Here is a 20,448-nt window from a genome sequence, read left to right as displayed (position 1 = left end):
CAGCATTCAGGCCCTCATTCACAAAGGAAACTGGTTAAGAAAGTCACAGCACACCCTAGAAAAGGATTGTGATTGGCCAAAATGCCCTTCACAAGTACCACATATATTTAATAGTAATCATGGTGAAAGTTTATGTGGTTTTTGCAAGAAATCATGTGAGTTGTAGGAAGCATCATAGCACTGTGTAGTGCTGTACATCTTAGCCTGCATCACCCAGATACCATGCTTGTTTGACATTTTATTTTCTAAAAGGATGTTTAAGACAAATACAAATCAGTGAAGAATGGAGTTTACTTTCTCTGTGGCCTGTAGTCTGTGCAGCCTATAGTCTATTCACATTAGAAGAACTGAGAGTTCAGGTCCAAAGAACTTCTATGAGTGTCGAATGTGTTAGAATGTTTGCTACATCATGAGTAATCAAGTGAATGAAGTAATAATAATAGTAACACTACCTCATACTCATGCAACACTTACCAGGAGCCAGACTGTTCTAAGCATTCACATATATAAACCAGTTTCTCAAACAACACTGTGAGGTAGATACTACTGGATTTCATAGATTATAAGATGTACATTTTAACATCTCTCAGGGCTGTGTCTTATGATATGGCACCATACAGTTATAATTGCCTGCAGTTTTTCTTAGAGTCTGTAAAATAAGATTGAGAACTAGTGATGTCTTAAATTTGACTTTTTTCAAAAAAGTGACATCCAAATTTATAAATGAAGAAACAGAAATGCAGGGTGGTTAAGTGGCTTGCCCCAGCTTGTGCAGTCAGGAATAGCATAGAGTTAAAATCCAGGAGGTCTGCCTTCGTATTCTCGTGATATCTACTGTACAAGTTCATTGTGTGCTCTGGAGTTGGATTTCTCAGTCCTGGTTCTACTTAAGTGTGACTCTGAGCAAGTTAACATAATTTCTGTGTGTGTCAGTTTCCTCATCTGTAGGATAAGAATAATAATGATACTAACTTCATGGGTTTAGGTAAGGATTAAATGAGAAAATATAAGTCCTGAAAGCAGTGTTTGGCACATTGTAAGCGCTGAGTAAAATGTTAGTGGTAGTAGTGTGGTGGTGGTATTTAGGAAACATTGTCTAAGAAGCACAGAATAGAATAATCTGAAAATAAGGCAAGAAGAAGATTTTTCCCAGTTTTTCAAGCATCACTATAAAATGCCTGCAGCCAGGTACAGTGGCTCACAGCAATAATCCCAGCGCTTTGGGAGGCCGAGGCAGGCAGATCACTTGAGCTCAGGAGTTCAAGACCAGTCTGGACAACATGGTGAAACCCTGTCTCTACAAAAAAAAGAAAAAAAGAAAAAAAATTAACTGGGTGTGGTGGTGCATGCTTATAGTATAGGTGTGCTACTCGGGAAGTTGAAGTGAGAGAATTGCTTGAGCCCAGGAGGTTGAGGCTGCAGTGAGCCGTGATCATGCCACTGCACTCCAGCCTGGGTGGCAGAGTAAGACCCTGTCTCCAAAAAAAAAAAAAAAAATGCCTGCAAAACCAAGTGTACTTTGCTGATTTGCCATTCTAATATCCCTTTAATTTTCTCATTTTCTCTTATTCTAAAATACAGTCGTCCCTCAGTATCAGGGCGGGGCAGGGATTGGTTTCAGGACTCCTTGTGGATACCGACATCCATGGATATTCAAGTCTCTTCTATAAAATGGTGTGGTATTTGCAGATAGCCTATGCACATCCTCCCATGTACCTTAAGTCATCTCTAGATTACTTTTAATAGCTAATACAGTGTAATTGCTATGTAAATAGTTGTTATTCTGCATTTTAAATTTTGTTTTACTTTTTATTGTGGCATTTTTTTGGTTTTTGATTTTTTTTTGAGACAGGGTCTTACTCTGTCATCCAGGCTAGAGTACAGTGATGTAATCATGGCTCACTGCAGCCTTGAACTCCTGGGCCCAAGCGATCTTCCTGAGTAGCTAGGACTACAGGTGCACACTACTACACCCGGCCAATTTTTTTTTTTTCTATTTTTTATAGATATGGGGTCTCACTATGTTGCCTGGGCTGGTATTGAACTCCTAGCCTCAAGCAGTCCTCCTGCCTCAGCCTCCCAAAGTGCTGGGTTTACAGGTATGAGCCACTGCACCTGGCTGTTTTGGGGGTTTTAAAAGATATTTTTTATTTGCAGTTAGTTGAGTCTGTGGATACAGAGGGCTGACTTTACTTACGTTCCTATAGCTTCAACAGCTCTTAATAATTTCAAAGGAGAGGCATTTTTAAGGTAGCAAATTAGTAAACCTGAGTCTTACAGATTTCCTTTTGTTTGTTGATTTTACAAGAAAACATTTCTTCCAGTAGATTAATAATGAGCTAACATTTTTTGAATATTTACTCTGTTCCATGCAGTTACAAGCACTTCACATTTAACCCTCATAGCAACTTTATAAGGAAGGTATAATTGTTAGCTCCATTTTATAGATGAGGAAACTGAGGTAAGAAGTACTTTGTACTGCAGGAGAATGGCGTGAACCCAGGAGGCGGAGCTTGCAGTGAGCCGAGATCGCGCCACTGCACTCCAGCCTGGGCGACAGAGCGAGACTCCGTCTCAAAAAAAAAAAAAAAGAAGTACTTTGTACTTTGCTCAGACTTACATGACTAGGAAGAGCAGAACCATGGTACTTTACAATTGATGACACTTTCACAGTGGATAACCTACCTCTCAATGCAAAATCTATGCTCAAGGTCTGACTTCCAGTAATTTCTGGCACATTTGGGTTTTAAAAAACAATTGGTGGGGCCCTTGATACGATGCAATAAGAATAGCACTCTCTAAATCTTCCTGCCAAGAAGCAATAGCCCTACTTTAATTATGAGGAAAACATCTGACAAATCCCAATTGAGAGACATTCTACAAACTGCCAGCCAGCAGTCCTCAAAACTATTAAGGTCATCAAAAACAAGGAAAGTCTGAGAACTACCATGGCTAACTCAAGGCTAAAGAGACATGACGAAACTAAATCTCATGTGGCAACCTGGATGGGATCCTGGACAGAAAAAGGATGTCGGGCAAAAAGCAAGCACGTTTGAATAAAGTTTGGACCTTAGTTGCTCATACTGTATCAATATTGGTTCATTAATTGTGATTTGTGTACCACAGTAGTAGAAGATGTTAACAATAGGGAAAACTAGGTATGGGGTAAACAGGAACTTTCTGTACTATCCTTACAATGTTAATATTTCTTTTTCATTTTCTCTTATCCAGGGAGCAGATTTTAAGAGTAAAAGAAGATGAGAATGTTCCATTTCTACTGGTTGGTAACAAATCAGATTTAGAAGATAAAAGGCAGGTTTCTGTAGAAGAGGCAAAAAACAGAGCTGAGCAGTGGAATGTTAACTACGTGGAAACATCTGCTAAAACACGAGCTAATGTTGACAAGGTAACACGTGACTCTCTTTACTACTGCATCATGTTAAAATAGGTTGGTTTGCTTTAACTTGGCTCCGTTTTGTCTGGAGAGTCTATGAAACTTTCAAATAGAGATCTAATGTATATTGATTTTTATCATCCCTGAATGCTCAGATACATGTTAGGAATTTTAGTTCACCTTGTCCTTAGCTTCCCAGAAGACATTAAAACATGAGACACTGCAGCTAAATGTACTTTTTTTTTTTTTTAAAGCACTGATGACATTCCTGACCTTTTTTTTCCCCCTTATCCTGTTGAGTCTTTGGATAATTTCGAAGGAATCGTGTGAGTCCCAAGATTCCAGCACTAAACGTTCTTACCTCTGACCTGACGTCTACCTAACCCCACTTAAGTTCTTAAAAATAAGGGTACCTCCCAAGATGAAGAAGCCCACAGATAAGAGCGTTTTAAAATCTCTCCTGCCACTCTCCACTCCCCACCCTTAACCTTTGTTTTCTCCTGAAAGAGAAAGAAAGGAAAGGAAACCCTCTGCCTTCCTTTCTTGTCTTCTCACTTTGTTCAGAGTGGCCCTTCCTGAAGACCAGGTGTGGAACACTCCCAAGTACATTTCATCTCACTGCCCTAGACCAGCTCCCGTATCTAGAAAGACTGCCTGCTAGGCTGAGGTAGCACAGAATCTTAAAGGCCTCCAAGTGGGGTCTTTCTTCAGCCTGCAAGTATCTAGGCTTTATAGTGTGCCTCTCAAGCTGTAATAGGCAAAAGAACTGCCTGTAAATCTTGATAAACACACATTCTTGGGTCTTACCCTTAGAGATTTGGATTCATTTGGTCTGGAATGGGGCCTGGGAATTTACACTTCTAGCAAGTGCTGCATGTGCTTGTAGATTTATAACCCTGATCCAGAAAGTACTAGGTTAAAAAAAAAGTTCGAGATTTGTTCTGTTATTTTGCTGTAGGTCTTAAGACAGTGTCATTGCTGTCTTAAGCTTATTAACTTTTTAAGACATCGTCAGATTCCTTTAGGTCTAAGATATCTGTACAAAGTGAGTACTACAGATTTTTATTCAGGATACTAATTTTTTCTAAGGTTAGGACTAGGGCAAGTGTGTGTGTGTGTGTATGTGTATGTGTGTGTATATGTGTGTTTTGCTTAAATAACAAAGTTATTTCTCACAGTTCTGGAGGCTGGCGAGTTCAAGATCAAGGTCTTAGACAATATGATTCTGGAGAGGGCTTTCTTCCTGATTTGCTGGATTTCCTTACACCTTCCTGCTGTATCCTCACATGACAGAGAGAGAGATAGCTCTTCTGATTCTTCTTAGGATACTAATTCCATTATGAAAACCCTACCCTAGTGACGTAATTACCACCCAAAGGCCCCATCTCTTATTGCCATCACATAAGGAATTCGGGTTTCAGTATATGAATTTTGGGGTGACACAAGCATTCAGTCCATAGCATGCCCTATCATAGTTTCCTGGGAACCATGGTTTCCGAACACAGTAACTAGGGCTTGGGTATTTCAGTTAGCTTCCATTTGGAAATGGGAACAAGAATACTTGCTTCATAGGATTATTGTAAAGATGAAATGAAATCACATATGTAAAATGCCCAGCCTGTGCCTGACATTTCTAAGTCATTAGAAAATTACAGATTTGAAGAGACAATTTGTATGGCAAATATTTTTGAAGTACTAATGAAAATATATTTTAAGATTGAGGGTTTTAAAAGGCAACATTGAACATTCTCATAGTATATATATACTTTTCTAATTGATGTCTCGAGTAGGTTGTAGAACACACTATAAAAACTATTTGAACCTAAGGGGAGTGGGGAAGAGATGCAGACACTGGCAGTCCAAGATAGAAAGCTATATTGTAACAGTCCTTTTGGTGATCATCTGTTGGCATCAGAGGCCCTGGGAAGTATGGTGTCTGCATTAGCACAGCTCTTACAGGACAGTGAGAAAAAGACCAAAAACTTAGGGAAAATGGCCCAAAAACAGCAACAGGCATGTCGTAGAAAGGAAACACAAATGGCCTTTAAACTGGAAGAGAGGCTCGGTCTCACTTATAAAAAGAGAAGTACAACTTAAAAATACAGTGGAATGTCCTTTTTTTACCCGTCACTTTGGGAGAAAAAAAACAAAGAAGTTGAGAATAGAATATACTGTTGGCAAGAGTGTAGAAAAACAGGTACCTCTCATATGTTGGTGGAAGGGCAGTTTTGTGATACCCATCAGAATTATGACCCAACAATTTAAGTGCTAAAAATGTATTACACAGAACAAACTATGCACTCACGTATACATGTATGTTCAGTGGTAGTGAGTGAAGCATTATTTTTAGAAGCAAAAGACTGGAAATATCCAAGTGTTCAATAATGGACTGGTTTAAATAATAGAGTATTGCCCAACCATTAAAAAGAAATGAGGATAGAACTAAATGTGCTGATATCAAATGATCTTCAATTATAAAGTAAGTGAAACAAAGTACAGAGTGGTGTCTGTAACTTGCTGCCATGTGTTTTAAACACACATACATACACATTATCTATGTACACATCATAAGGATATGTAAGACTCTGGTACCTGTGGTTGCCTCCAGAGAATTAAGCCACAGTTTATGCTCTTTTCACTGTAAGTACCCTTGTGAACTTTTTGCCATATTCATGGACACTTGGCCCTCAAACAACACAGATTTGAGCTGTGCAGATTTTTTTTCACAGATGCAGTCTGCTTCCATGTCAGTGGGCTCTGCATCCACAAATAAATGCAGACAGAGAATACAGCAGGATGTGAAACCTGCATATGCGGAGGGCTGGCTTTTTGTATCCATGGGTTCCGCAGGGCCAGCTGCGGGACTTGAGTAGGTACAGATTTTGGTATCCACAGGCATCCTGGAACCAATCCCCCACAGATACTGAGGTATGACTGTATTACTTTCTCAAAAAATAAAAAATAAAGGTATAAGGCCGTTTTAGTTACTATGGCTGTATAACAAAGTACACCCCAGAACCTTTATGGGTAAAACAGTCATTTATTCTGCTCATACATTCTGTGGCCAAGAATTTGAACAGGGCACAGTGGAAATGGCTTGGCTCAGCTGCCTCAGCTGAAAGCTTCAAGTCTAGGCACTGGAAATACCTAAACTTAGGTTCTGAAGGCTTGTTCGCACATGTCTGGCTCAGCCAGATGATGCTGGCTGTTATTCAAGGATGCCTCAGTCCCTCTCCAGGTGGGCTCCTCCATGTGGCCTTTTCCATGTGTGCTAGTTTAGGCTTCCTCACAGCACAGTGGGCAGAGTCTCCAAGGGCAAGTGTCACAAGAGAATAAGAACCAGGCAGAAACCATACGGCCTTTTAGGACATAGTCTCTGAAGTTATGCAGCATTATTTCTACCTCATTCTACAGGTTGGAGGTAGTCACAAAGTCTCACCTAGGTTGAGAAGGAAGGGGAATAGACTTCAGCTCTTGATGAAAAGTGGCAGGATTCTGGAAAAGCACATAGGAAACATTGCTGTGGCCAGTTTCAGTTAATACAGTCTGCAGTTGGTGGTCACCTGTCCAAAACAGAATTACATTAAACGAGGCTGCTTGTAAAGTGAGGTGCAAATCTATACTGAAGACAATAATTTCATGTACTGCTACATCCTGCACAGTGGCTACGTAAAAGTCATTTGCAGCAACTATTCAATTTCCAGAATTAGGTTATACTTGTGTTCATGGTTGTTTTCCTGAGGAAATAATCTATTAATCAGAAAAGCTAATATTTGTTTGTGTTTATAAGAGCCAGGCACTGTGGTAAGTACCAACCACTTAATCCTTAATTGTGTGAGGCATAGATACTCTTCTGATGCTCACTTTTTAGACGAGGAAGCTGCAGTGTGGGGAGATTACATAACTGGCTCAAGGTCACGGGATTCATGGTGGCATCTGCGGCTTCTGGGTCTGGCCAACTCTGGTGCTCACATGCTCACATTCTTTCTTCAATATTTTACACAAAACAATGTTTGGGGCCAGGTGCAGTGGCCCACGCCTATAATCCTTGCACTATGGTAGGCCAAGGCAGGCAGATTACTTGAGCCCAGGAGTTCGAGACCAGCCTGGGCAACATGGCAAAAGCCTACCTCTACAAAAAATACAAAAATTAGCCAGGTGTGGTGGCGAGTGTCTGTAGTCCCAGTTACTCAGGAGGCTGAGACAGGAGGATTGCTTGAGCCTAGGAAGTAGGTGGAGGCTGCGGTGAGCCGAGATCATAACCACTACCCCTCCAGCCTGGGTAATGGAGTGAGACCCTGTCTCAAAAACAAAACAAAACAATGGTTGGAATAGCTAGTGTATCTCCCATTTCTTATGTCATCCACTGCTAGAAACCTGATCACAAATTTTCAGGAATAGCAAGTGTTATTTCCTTTTATTAAATTGTGAAGTGTCATGCTTTGTCACAGAACAAATGCTAGCTCTCCATAAGATCATTGGCTCATGCGTTATCCTCATCTGGAGTCCAAATAGACCATTAGGTGGAAGTTTCAAAGATGCAGATTTTAAATCTACTCATGAAAAAGTATCATAGCCACCAGAGCTGGGGCATAGCTTGTCTCAGGAAGCCATGCTTGTCGCAGAGGAATCACTCCGAGGCTAGAGGAACATCTGGGCAATCCTACTTGTGTACTCATTGGATTCATTCAATGACCTTGTTAGTATCCTTCTAGCTAAATGCTCTGGTTCTTAATTCACGACTCCAAGGTTGTTCTTGATTTTTAAGGAACATTTTGGCAGAACAGAGAGAAGTTGAGCAAATATTAACAGGTGTCCAAAGGGGCAGTGTGATTTATTATGTCAAGAGAATCAGTTTTATGTTGAGGGAATAATTTTGGTAGAAATACACTGTATTTTTTGGAAAATATCACATTTGGGTTTTTTCATTTTACAAGTAATACATGGATACATGCTTATATAAAGAAAAATTCATAATATAAAAACATAAGGAGGAAAAATGAGTCACATTTCTCCCATAGTTCACTCCTTTCCCCTCCCTTTCAGTAACCAGTGCTAACACGGGTGTGTCTTTCCAGACGTTAAAAGGAGGCATACATATCTCTCTAAGGGAAAGTTTGCGTTTGCTTGTTTTTTCCTCCCTGTATTAATAGGATTTGTGTATATATATATACACACACGTAATATATTTTGTATCTGTATATATACAGCATATTTCTGTAGTGTGCTTTTTAAATTTTATGACAAATCTTACAGCTCTTCCATGTCACTGCATATAGATGCATCCACATTCTTTTTAAAACCACAAAGTATTCCATGGTTAGACTTTTCCATAATTCAGCCATTTTCCTATTAATGACATTTGTTTGTTACAGCACTGTTCACAATAGCCAAGATACGGAACCAACCCAAGTGCCAACAACAGATGAATGGATAAAGAAAATGTGATATATATACACTATAGAGTACTATTCAATCATTGAAAAGGATGAAATCCTGTCATTCGTGGCAATATGGATAGAACTGGAGACAATTAAGTGAAATAAGCCAGGAACAGGCAGTTAAACACTGCATGTTCTCATTCATATGTAAAAGCTTAGAAAAAGTTGATCTCATAGAAGTAAAAAATAGAACGGAGAATACTAGAGGCTGGAATGGGAGGGATAGGTAGAGATTTGTTAAATTATACAGAATTACAGCTAGATATGAGGAATGAGCTCTGGTGTACTATACTGTTGTAGATGACTATACTTAACAATAATGTATAGTTTCAAATACCTGAAAGGAGGATATTGAATGTTCCCAACACAAATAATAAATGATTGAGATGATGGATATGCTAATTACCCTGGTCTTAGTCACTGTACCTTATATGTATCAAAACATCACTGTGTACTCTGTGAATATGTGTCAATTAAACAGACAAAATTCAATTGAAAATAAAATCAGAAATTAAACCTTCATCTAGTTTCCTTTTCATAGTGATTTATCTGCATTAGAAAGCAATACTGGGAGTATTCCAATAATTACAATTAGTTAGAATCGAGACCTCCTGTCCTAGCTAGTTAGCCAGAGACTTGAAACAGAGGTCTTCTGAAATTCCTAGTCTCTGGGGAAATAGAATCACAACCAGTGGGGGCAAGAACTCATGGCTTTTATGTCATCATTGTGTTCCGTTCTGTTGCATACTTGGTGTGTGTGTGTGTTTTATGCTTTTTTCCCTTTAACCATTTATGCTCCTTCATGTTGGTCCTATGTCTGTTTGACTCAGCCCATTCATCTTTGATAGTTTCCTTGCTTTCTGACTTAAATTTTATGCTTCTTGCTGCAGATCAGGAATCAGCCATTCATCTAAGGAACTCAGGTTCTGTTTAGGAGGAATGATATTTAGCAGCCACAGCATAGTTACATAATTTTGTTGCTATTGTGTTGTCATTTTTCAGTGAATAGTGCTAGGAAATAGGTATTACTAAAAGAAAAAAAATGTGATCATGTTGTTATTTCCAATTCAAATTTAACATTACAAATGTTTACATCTTTGATTTTGTACTTGTATCTTTTCTCTTACACTGAAAATCTTGGTTCCTAAATTACATTAACATAATTCCTCCTTTGCATTAATAAAACAGTTCCAAAAGAGCAACATTGCTGTCACAAACAAACTACAAAATGAAGTTTGGCTGGGTGTTGTGGTTCACATCTGTAATCCCAGAACATTCGGAGGCTGAGGCAGGTAGATCACCTGAGGTCAGCAGTTCAAGACCAGCCCGGACAACATGGCAAAACCCCGTCTCTACTAAAAATACAAAAATTAGCCAGACATGGTGGTGCATGTCTGTAATCCCAGCTACTTGGGAGGCTAAGCCAGGAGAATCTCTTGAACCCGGGAGGCGGAGGTTGCAGTGAGCTGAGATCATGCCATCACACTCCAGCCTGGGCAACAGAGACTGTCTCAAAAAAAAAAAAAGTTTAAGATTTGTCTTTCTTTTGTTTTGTTGGAATTTTGTTTCTATTTTTATCCTTAGCATCTATTCTAAAATAGATACTTTCTATGCTATGTCTTATAGACCTTTGAAATAATTCCTCTGTATGACTATGTCACCATCTTGGAATATAGTCAGTCTTACTTGTTTGTGTCTTTTTGTTTGTTTGTTTTTTGAAATGGAGTCTCACTCTGTTGCCCAGGCTGGAGTTCAGCGGCACAATCTCAGCTCACCGCAACCTCCGCCTCCTGAATTCAAGTGATCTGCCTCAGCCTCTCCAGTAGCTGGGATTACAGACATACACCACCACACCTGGCTAATGTTTGTATTTTTAGTAGAGATAGGGTTTCTCTATGTTGGCCAGGCTGGTCTTGAACTCCTAACCTCAGGTGATCCGCCCACCTCAGCCTCCCAAAGTGCTGGGATTACAGGCATGAGCCACCACGCCCGGCCAGTCTTAACTTATTTTAATTTGATTTTCAATTTTTAGGATTTGCTATTTTGTTTTATTTTTTATTTTTATTTTTATTTCTTTTTTTTTGAGACTGAGTCTTGCTCTGTCGCCCAGGCTGGAGTGCAGTGGCACAATCTCAGCTCAGTGCAACCTCCACCTCCTGGGTTCAAGCAATTCTTGTGCCTCAACCTCCCCAGTAGCTGGGATTACAAGTGCCCGCCACCACACCCAGCTAATTTTTGTATTTTTAGTAGCGACGGGGTTTCACCATGTTGGCCAGGGTAGTCTAGAACTCCTGACCTCAGGTGATCTGCCCGCCTCAGCCTCCCAGAGTGCTGAGATTACAGGTGTGAGTCACCGCGCCTGGCCTAATTTTATTTTTGAATACATAAAACACCTATGTCTCTAAAGTAGAAATTCTATAACAAGATATACTCAGAGATGCCTCAGTCTTCCTTGTACCCTCCTCCCTTCTTGAAAATAAAATTGATTATTAGGGTTTCGTTTATTATTTCATTGTTCTTTGTGCAAGGGCGAACAAATACATGTATACTCTTGCCCTACACACACGCACACAGGTAGCCTACGCTCTATCTGCTATTCTGCGCCTTGCTTTTTTCAGACGCTTTAGGAAAGGCCACATCAGTCATGACATACACACACTTCTTTACTCTCAGCACTCATTGTCGCTTTCATATTTCTTGCTTATCTTTAGTCTGAGTTTTTTAATTCTATAGGTAAAAACTTATTTTTTAAATCCATAATTCAAAAAGGATCATAAAAGTTATTCCTCCTTTTATCATGTACTCTCAGCCGTTTATGTGGAGTGGGAGTGTGAGTGTGTAGCCTTCCAGACCCTTCTATGTTACAGAACAGAGGAATTTCTTATTGAAATTTAACTTGGAATTGTTATACTCGTAATTTTCTTAGTTACTATGCTAATATCTCATTATTTACCGGTTCCTAGACATCAGACAAAAACTGATAAATTCTCAAATATAGAGTAACAGACAGTTGTTTCATAGTGTCTGGTATCAAGATGATAAAGCATACACCCATCTTCCTCAGCTTCATTTCTAAAAATGGAGCTGAGGAAACCAAGTTATGAAATATAATCAAATTATTAAATATAAATTTAAGCATATATTAAATATAAATTAATAAAATACATTTATTGATTATAAAGTACTTAAATATAATCCATTGAGTTTTATCTTTGGGGCTGTCGTCACCTTATAGCACTTTTTAAACTTTTGTCTCGAAAACTGGAACAGAAAGATCAGGTTTTATTACATATGAACATTTTTACCATAAAGTGTAATTCAGAAAACTTCCTAGTTTCCTCCTTTTTTCAAGATACTAGGAAAATCAGGCTTTAGTTTTATGCTTTCCGCTCTGTACTCCCAAACAAGAGCTCTTAAATATTTATACTTCTGTTATCCCCAAAGTTTACTGCTGTAATTTGGAGAAGTACTAAGTTCATATACCTGTTTGCTTTATTTATCCTATTTTTTTTCTTTCTAGGTATTTTTTGATTTAATGAGAGAAATTCGAGCGAGAAAGATGGAAGACAGCAAAGAAAAGAATGGAAAAAAGAAGAGGAAAAGTTTAGCCAAGAGAATCAGAGAAAGATGCTGCATTTTATAATCAAAGCCCAAACTCCTTTCTTATCTTGACCATACTAATAAATATAATTTATAAGCATTGCCATTGAAGGCTTAATTGACTGAAATTACTTTAACATTTTGGAAATTGTTGTATATCACTAAAAGCATGAATTGGAACTGCAATGAAAGTCAAATTTACTTTAAAAAGAAATTAATGTGGCTTCACCAAGAAGCAAAGTTCAACTTATTTCATAATTGCCTACATTTATCATGGTCCTGAATGTAGCGTGTAAGCTTGTGTTTCGCGGGCAGTCTTTCTTGAAATTAAAGAGGTGAGATGGGGGTGGGGAGTGGGAGGAAAGGTGACTTCCTCTGGTGTTTATTATAAAGCTTAAATTTTATATCATTTTAAAATGTCTTGGTCTTCTACTGCCTTGAAAAATGACAATTGTGAACATGATAGTTAAACTGTACCACCTTTTTTAACCATTATTATGCAAAATTTAGAAGAAAAGTTATTGGCATGGTTGTTGCATATAGTTAAACTGAGAGTAATTCATCTGTGAATCTGCTTTAATTACCTGGTGAGTAACTTAGAAAAGTGGTGTAAACTTGTACATGGAATTTTTTGAATATGCCTTAATTTAGAAACTGAAAAATATCTGGTTATATCATTCTAGGTGTTTCTTACTGACACCAGGGGTCCGCTGCCCCATGTGTCCTGGTGAGAAAATACATGCCCGGCATGGAGTACAGCTTTTGTATAGAAAATTCTTGAGAAGTAACTGTCTGCCAGGAGTCTGTCCAAATTTAAAATATGTGCCATACTCTGGTTCTTGAAAATAAGATTCCAGAGCTCTTTGATCGCTTTTAATAAACTGCAAGTTCATTTTAAATGAAGGGCCAGCATATACTTGCAAGATAATTTTCGACTGCGAGGATTCAGCACCAGTTATTTTTGAATGAACCCTCCTTTTCTCTGAGATGCTGGTCCCTGGAAATCACTTTCTGCTAGTGGTGAGCATGTAAGTGTTAAGTTTTTAATCTGGGAGCAGGGCACAGGAAGAAAATGTCAGTAATGCTAATGCATTTTGCACTAGAACACTTCGGGAAAATATTCATGCTTGCCATCTGTTCATTACTAAATTTATACTCATGAAGTTACAGTTTGATACAGGAATTATTAGGAGTAATTCTTTTCTGTTTATGTTTATAATGAAGAACACTGTAGCTACATTTTCAGAAGTTAACATCAAGCCATCAAACCTGGGTATAGTGCAGAAAACGTGTGGCACACACTGACCACACATTAGGCTGTGTCACCATTGTGTGGTGTTCCTGCTGGAAGAATCTAGCATGCTACTTGGGGACATAATTTCAGTGGGAAATATGCCACTGTCAGATTTTTTTTTCTTCCTCTTTGCAGTGGGGCTAGGAGAGTTGATTCAACAAAGTATTTTTTTCTTTTTTCTCAGTCCTAATTTGAACAGGTCAAAGATGTGTTCAGGCATTCCAAGTAACAGGTGTGTACGTAAAGTTAAAAATAGGCTTTTTAGGAACTCACTCTTTAGATATTTACATCCAGCTTCTCATGTTAAATATTTGTCCTTAAAGGGTTTGAGATGTACATCTTTCGTTTCGTATTTCTCATAGGCTATGCCATGTGCGGAATTCAAGTTACCAATGTAACACTGGCCAGCGGGCCCAGCAATCTCCATGTGTACTCATTACAGTCTTATTTAACCAGGGGTCCTAACCACTAACATTGTGACTTTGCTTTGAGACCTTTCCTCTCCTGGGTACTGAGGTGCTATGAAGCCAACTGACAAAGATGCATCACGTGTCTTAGGCTGATGCCACTACCCGATTTGTTTATTTGCAATTTGAGCCATTTAAAGACCAATAAACTTCCTTTTTTAAAATGTTTGTGGTGTTACTTGATGTTTACAATATAACATGTAACATTCAGATGTATCAAATGAGGCATCTTTACCAAACAACTAAATCTTTTGAGCTGTCAGTTTGGAGACTTCTTTTGTGTAATGCCAGATTTCCTAAATAACAGTGTCAGCATTGCTCAGATTTAATCAAGGCTCAGAAATGGAAGGACTCGTGTACAACTACATTGAAGATATTCTATGCCGTCATGAAATGACAAATGTGTACATTACTTTTAGAATGCTCCAAACTGTAGAATGAATAGGTAACAGCTTTATATTCATTTTCTAATCAGAATGATCCCCAGAGACAATTTCCAAATTGTGGGAAGAGTGACACCCTATACCATTTCTCCAAGCTTCAGGCCAACGTTTGATGTCTGGAGGGAAGCGTGGCCTATTGACTATCAAATAGCCTGCAAGTTAGAAACAATCTGGCCCAATACTGAGCACAACCTTTCAAAATCCAGTTCATTTTAATTTCGTAACTCATAAGCAGCGCTAGAATGAGCACATTTAAGTTATAATTGGCATAATTTTAAATCTGTGTGTACAATTTTAAATCTGTACACATTCTTAACACCAGTATGGAATATGATGTTAAATACTATGCCTCTCATAATCCCAGCACTTTGAGAGGCCAAGGCAGGAGGTTTGCCTGAGCCCAAGAGTTCGAGACCAGCCTGGACAACATAGCCCAGTTTACAAAAAAATTAAAAAATTAGCCGGGCATGGTCTTGCTCACCTGAATGAGTTAGAAAGTCATGTCTCAAAATTTTGTGAGAAGAACGTAAAAATTTGGCAACTTTATATTACTACCTTAAGCTATCAAAGCATTTACTAAAATTTCTGTAGAGGTTTCAGAGTAATCCAGTGTCAGAAGTCTCCTTTAGGCGAAGTCTGTAATCCCAGCACTCTGGGAGGCCATAGTGGGCAGACTGCTTGAGCCCAAGAGTTGAAGACTAGCCTGGGCAACATGGTGAGACCTCATCTCTACAAAAAAATCAAAATATTAGCCAGGCACAGTGACGTGCACCTGTAATCCCAGCTACCAGGGAGGCTGAGGCAGGAGGATCCACTGAGCCCAGGATTTCGAGGCAGCAGTGAGCTATGAACAAGCCACTTTAGCCATCTGGGACAAAGTGAGACCCTATCTGTATTTAAAAAAAAAAAAAAAGCCTCCTTTGGTGTCTGAAGTCAAGAATGGCAGGTCAGTAGAGGTCTTTGTGCCTTTAGTATTCAATAGATTTTGATGGACTGCCTGCTCTGGGTTCAGCTGGGAATATGCAGGTGAAGGACAAACAGGTGTAAGGGACAATTGCAGAGATTCATACTGAAGAAAGTACCCCATGTATAAGGAGAGGAAGTTTCAAAAAGATGAGAAGTTGTCTCATTCTCCTTATGCTCAACTAGGCCGCCTATTTCTTAATGATCGTCAATCCATATAATATTAGCAAACAGTACATCTGACATGCAAGATACCGTATTTTTATATATCTTAATTTAATACTTAACCCAGTGAGGTAGATAGTGCCATTAACTCTTATTTTGCAGATGTTGGAACTGAGGCATAGAGAATTTGAATAACTTCCCCAAGGCCACAGAACTGGTCATTATTGAGATTGGAAGCAAAGTAGTCTGCCTCTGAGTCGTGCTCTTATTAATCACTGCACCGTGGAGAAGCAACAGAATGGAGCTCAGATTACAGTTACTTATCGCCTATACTAAAGTGGGAAACACCCGAGATTTCCCCAGGGCTGCAGCCTCTTGAATGACTGAAAGCTTGCAGATGTTGCTGTGTGAATGGGAAAGAGGCTTCTTGTGCTTGCAGCCTGGTTGCCAAGAGGATCAAGAGCCAAGAAGCAAAACCTTGTGCAGAGCTCAGCTGTGGAGCCAGGCCTGACTCTGCTTTTTCCATAACATCAGTAAAGAGGCAGCATTCCTTTGGCAGCCCAGAGCTTTCCTCCCATATTTTTTTAACTGCAAAATCATTTCAGTCCTCTAGCAGTTCTGCATACAGCTACTGTAGACAATGCCTGTGGGTGCACGGCAAATGGACAGGAAGTGAGGTTTGGTCATCTATTCTCAATCAGGACCCAGACACCACTGATGGGGATGGGGACAGGGTGGAGGAACAGTTAATATCTGTTTAAGAGAGGATATGAGACACATGAAAACTTGCAAGGCTAATCTGATAGAAAAACTGTCAGATATCTGATCAAAGATTGCTTTCATCAAAAGCCCCAAGGAAAATAAACAGAAAAGCATTTAGGTGCTTGCAAGCATATAGTACTTAGAAAATACTCCTAAAGACAGTTTTGGGGCTTGTTGAATTGGAAGCAGGTATTAGAGCTAACTTCTGAGCCTCTGCTGACAGGTAACTGGTCTATGAAGGATGTGAAGTGGATTTCAGGTTATAGCCCTGAGAGCTGCATCATCACATGCCAGCTCTTTTATCTGTTATGGACTGGTCTTTGTAAAGAATGCCAGATTCGGCTGGGCACGGTGGCTCCCACCTGTAATCCCAGCACTTTGGGAGGCCAAAGCGGGTGGATCACTGGAAGTCAGGAGTTTGAGACCAGCCTAGCCAACATGGTGAAACCCTGTCTCTACTAAAATTACAAAAATTAGTCGGGCACGGTGGTACACACCTGTAATCCCAGCTACTTGGGAGCCTGAGGCAAGAGAATTGCTTGAACCTGGGAGGTGGAGGTTGGCTGCAAGCGGAGATTGCGCCACTGCACTCCAGCCTGGGTGACAGAGGGAGACTCCATCTCAAAAAACAACAACAACAACAACAAAAAGAATGCCAGATTCAATGGATTCAATGGGTAGATATTTAGATGGTTTCCCTAGAATCCTAGAAGTTGGCCTAAAAGTCACCTTAGAAGCCATTCCCTCAGTTTACAGATCAGAAGAAAGATAATTTGCACAGGATCACAGAAGTAACATAAGAACCAAAATTAGAATGCAGAGCTTCAATTAAAAAAGGAAAAAGAAAAAGAAAGTCATGGTGGCTCATGCCTATGGAGGGTGAGGTGGAAAGATTGCTTGAGCCTAGGAGTTCGAGACTAGCCTGGGCAACGAAATGAGACCCCATGGAAAAAAAAAAAAAGCATCTGTCATCTTTGTCTTTTTTTTTAGAGACGGGGTCTCATTCTATTGCCCAGGCTGGAGTGCAGTGGCATGATCATACCTCACTGCAGCGTCGACCTCCTGGACTCTAGTGATCCTCCTACTTCAGCCTCCTGAGTAGCTGAGACTAGAGGCGTAAGCCACCACATCCAGCCGAGTCATCAGTCTACTAATTTCAAGCCCTTCCCATTTACCTTTCCAAGTTCTGGGTGGGGGCTGAGGGTGCTTTAAACGGAGACAGCACAATAGTCTGAGAGTTCCCAGAGTGTGATGAACTGAAATTCAAATTTGGCCTCTATCCTTTCTCATTTGCCTTGAGGAACTTCCTTGAACCCCAGGTTCTTCACTGTGAAACTCCTAGTCAGTGCCTAATTCCTAGGGTTATTGTGAGGATTTTACAAAGAATAAGCTATTTTTAGTACAGGGTATATATATATATATATATATATATATATATATATATATTTTTTTTTTTTTTTTTTTTTTTTTTTTTTTTGAGATGGAGTCTCACTCTGTCGCCCAGGCTGGAGTGCAGTGGCGCAATCTCAGCTCACTGCAAGCTCCGCCTCCCGGGTTCACGCCATTCTCCTGCCTCAGCCTCCCGAGTAGCTGGGACTACAGGCGCCCGCCACCACGCCCGGCTAATTTTTTTTTTGTATTTTTAGTAGAGACGGGGTTTCACCGTGGTCTCGATCTCCTGACTTCGTGATCCGCCCGCCTCGGCCTCCCAAAGTGCTGGGATTACAAGCGTGAGCCACCACGCCCGGCAGGGTATATATATTTTGAATGCAGAGAAAAGTTCTCTCTGTGGCTGGCCCCCTATTCTCTGTAAAAGCAGTTTCTGTGTGACATTCTGCTTGGCACCAATTAAACCATTGACAGTACCCCTGAAGTCCATGTTTTATGTCGGAAAGAAGAAACTGGGAGACTCTAGTTTAAGGAACCACAGATTCAGGTTGCCACACCTTTGTATTCACTGAGTCTTAGCACTGAAAGTACCCTCAGATGGCAAGTCATGGGAACAAAGAAGTGAAGTCTGCAGAGACCAGGTAGCCTGTGCAAGGTCACAGCTAGAAAGACTTAACCTTGCACTGCTGGCTGAGTCTTTCATGTTCTTTCTACCCCACTCTAGTATCTTTCATCAATATCTGGAGTTCCTGCCAGGAAGATGGGGATATGGAGCATAAGGACCCTAGAAAGAAGGACAGGTCAGAGATACCTGACTAGTTACAGAGAAAGCTCCTCTCTCAGCCTCACTGAAGGCCTGGAGCACTGGGGGAGAGGCAAACTCGAGAGACTATTAATGTGGGGATGAATATTCTCTTTGGCCCCTGATATGAAAGTTCTGACTTAGAAGAGGACTTCAATACACTTTTACTCATTGACTGAGACATTGGAGAGATGGAATCATTCAACGTTTTGACCCTTGATATATGGAGAGCACATGGTTAAGCGCTGATGAAGAATTTCATTCTCAAAGATTTTTTTAGAGCCACCTGAGATACCGGCTCCAAGAGTTTGTGGGGTTTGATTTTCAGGGACCATTGCATTGGATGTGAGCGAGGCTGCATTTTGGGAATTATGAGGTGGTTCACTGATTCAAACCACTAAACTAAAGCAGCCTGCCTTCACCTTGATTCTGTATTTTGGGGGTCAGCTTGCATATTGAGAGGGCCAATAGCATACGTGGAGCATGGAGGTGAAGGGGCACAGACATCTGCATATCACATCACATCTTGTGTCTGTCTTATCCTGCCCCCAGCACATCACACTCCCACAGTCCCAGAAAGAAAATACTGTCTCAGGAAAGTGATAGTAAATGAGAATGATAATACATGATGAAATCAGCAAAACACATTGTGAAGCCTATGTCACAGTTGTATTTATTGTGAGACACATCAACATCAAGACCTTGTATCAACACAGGATTTTTAAACAATAGAAAAAGGAAAACAGGAAAATGCTGAGCAGCAGCTGCAGCCTCTGGTGAAAAGGATGGCCAGTAGCATATCCAGGTAATCCCCCTGTCCCACTGCATATCTGCCAAAGAGAGAAGGAAACATTAGATTCCAGGAAATTGGCAACTGCTTTGTGAGTTTGCTCCACTGCTGGGAGGAGGCTTCAGATGAAGCACTGTCCTTATTCAAAGGTCAATAACCATTTCCAACAGAGAAGCCACAAACCTTCTGACAAGTTATCATGACAAATAAGCCTTAAAAGGACAGCTAGTGATTGTCAGGGTATGCAGGGCTCAGCAGGTGATGTATTTTGGATTTTTGTCCCCACTCAAATCTCATGTTGAATTGAAATCCCCAATGCTGGAGGTGGGCCCTAGTGGGAGGTGTTTGGTTCATGGCGGGAGGTGGATCCCTCATGGCTTGGTGCTGTCTTCATGATGGTGAGTTCTCATGAAATCTGGTCATTAAAAAGTGTGTGGTACCTCCCCTTCCATCTCACTTGCTCCCGCTTTCACCATCTGACATGTCCGCCCCCTTTTCTGCCATGATTGTAAGCTTCCTGAGGCCTCCCAAGAAGCTGAGCTGATGTTGACACCTTGCTTCCTGTATAGCCTGCAGAACCATGAGCCAATTAAACCTCTTTTCTTTATAGATTACTTAGTTTCAGGTATTTCTTTATAACAATGCAAGAACAGACTAATACAGAAAATTGGTACCAGGAGGGGGTATTGCTATAAGGAGACCTGAAAATGTGGGAGCAACTTTAGAATTGGGTAATGGGCCAAGGTTGGAAGAGTTTGGAGGGCTCAGAAAACAGGAAGATGAGGGAAAGTTTGGAACTTCTTAGAGATGGGTTAAATGGTTGTGACCAAAATGGTGATAGTGATGTGGAAAATGAAGTCTAGGCTTCTGAGGTCTTAGATGGAAATGGCAAACTTATTGGGAACTGGAGGAAAGGTCATGCATGTTACACCTTAGCA

At 40.2% G+C, this 20,448-nt stretch overlaps 1 protein-coding gene across 6 annotated transcripts in view; it reads left to right on the top strand.

Moving 5' to 3' along the window:
* Positions 1 to 14,360, top strand: part of RALA (RAS like proto-oncogene A) — an 83,855-nt gene extending 69,495 nt beyond the window's left edge. For all 6 annotated transcript variants that reach the window (XM_055293365.2, XM_063609646.1, XM_063609645.1 and 3 more), the window contains 2 exons: positions 3,232 to 3,406; positions 12,356 to 14,360. In XM_055293365.2, the coding sequence (XP_055149340.1) occupies positions 3,232 to 3,406; positions 12,356 to 12,478 (298 nt within the window). In that variant the 3' untranslated portion in view covers positions 12,479 to 14,360. The remainder of the gene's footprint in view (positions 1 to 3,231; positions 3,407 to 12,355) is intronic.
* The last annotated feature ends 6,088 nt before the right edge of the window (positions 14,361 to 20,448 follow it).

Source organism: Symphalangus syndactylus, chromosome 9, assembly GCF_028878055.3.
Source record: "Symphalangus syndactylus isolate Jambi chromosome 9, NHGRI_mSymSyn1-v2.1_pri, whole genome shotgun sequence".
Taxonomy (NCBI): domain Eukaryota; kingdom Metazoa; phylum Chordata; class Mammalia; order Primates; family Hylobatidae; genus Symphalangus; species Symphalangus syndactylus.
Note: the sequence above shows the minus strand (reverse complement) of the source record. Positions and strands in the feature narration are given on the sequence as shown.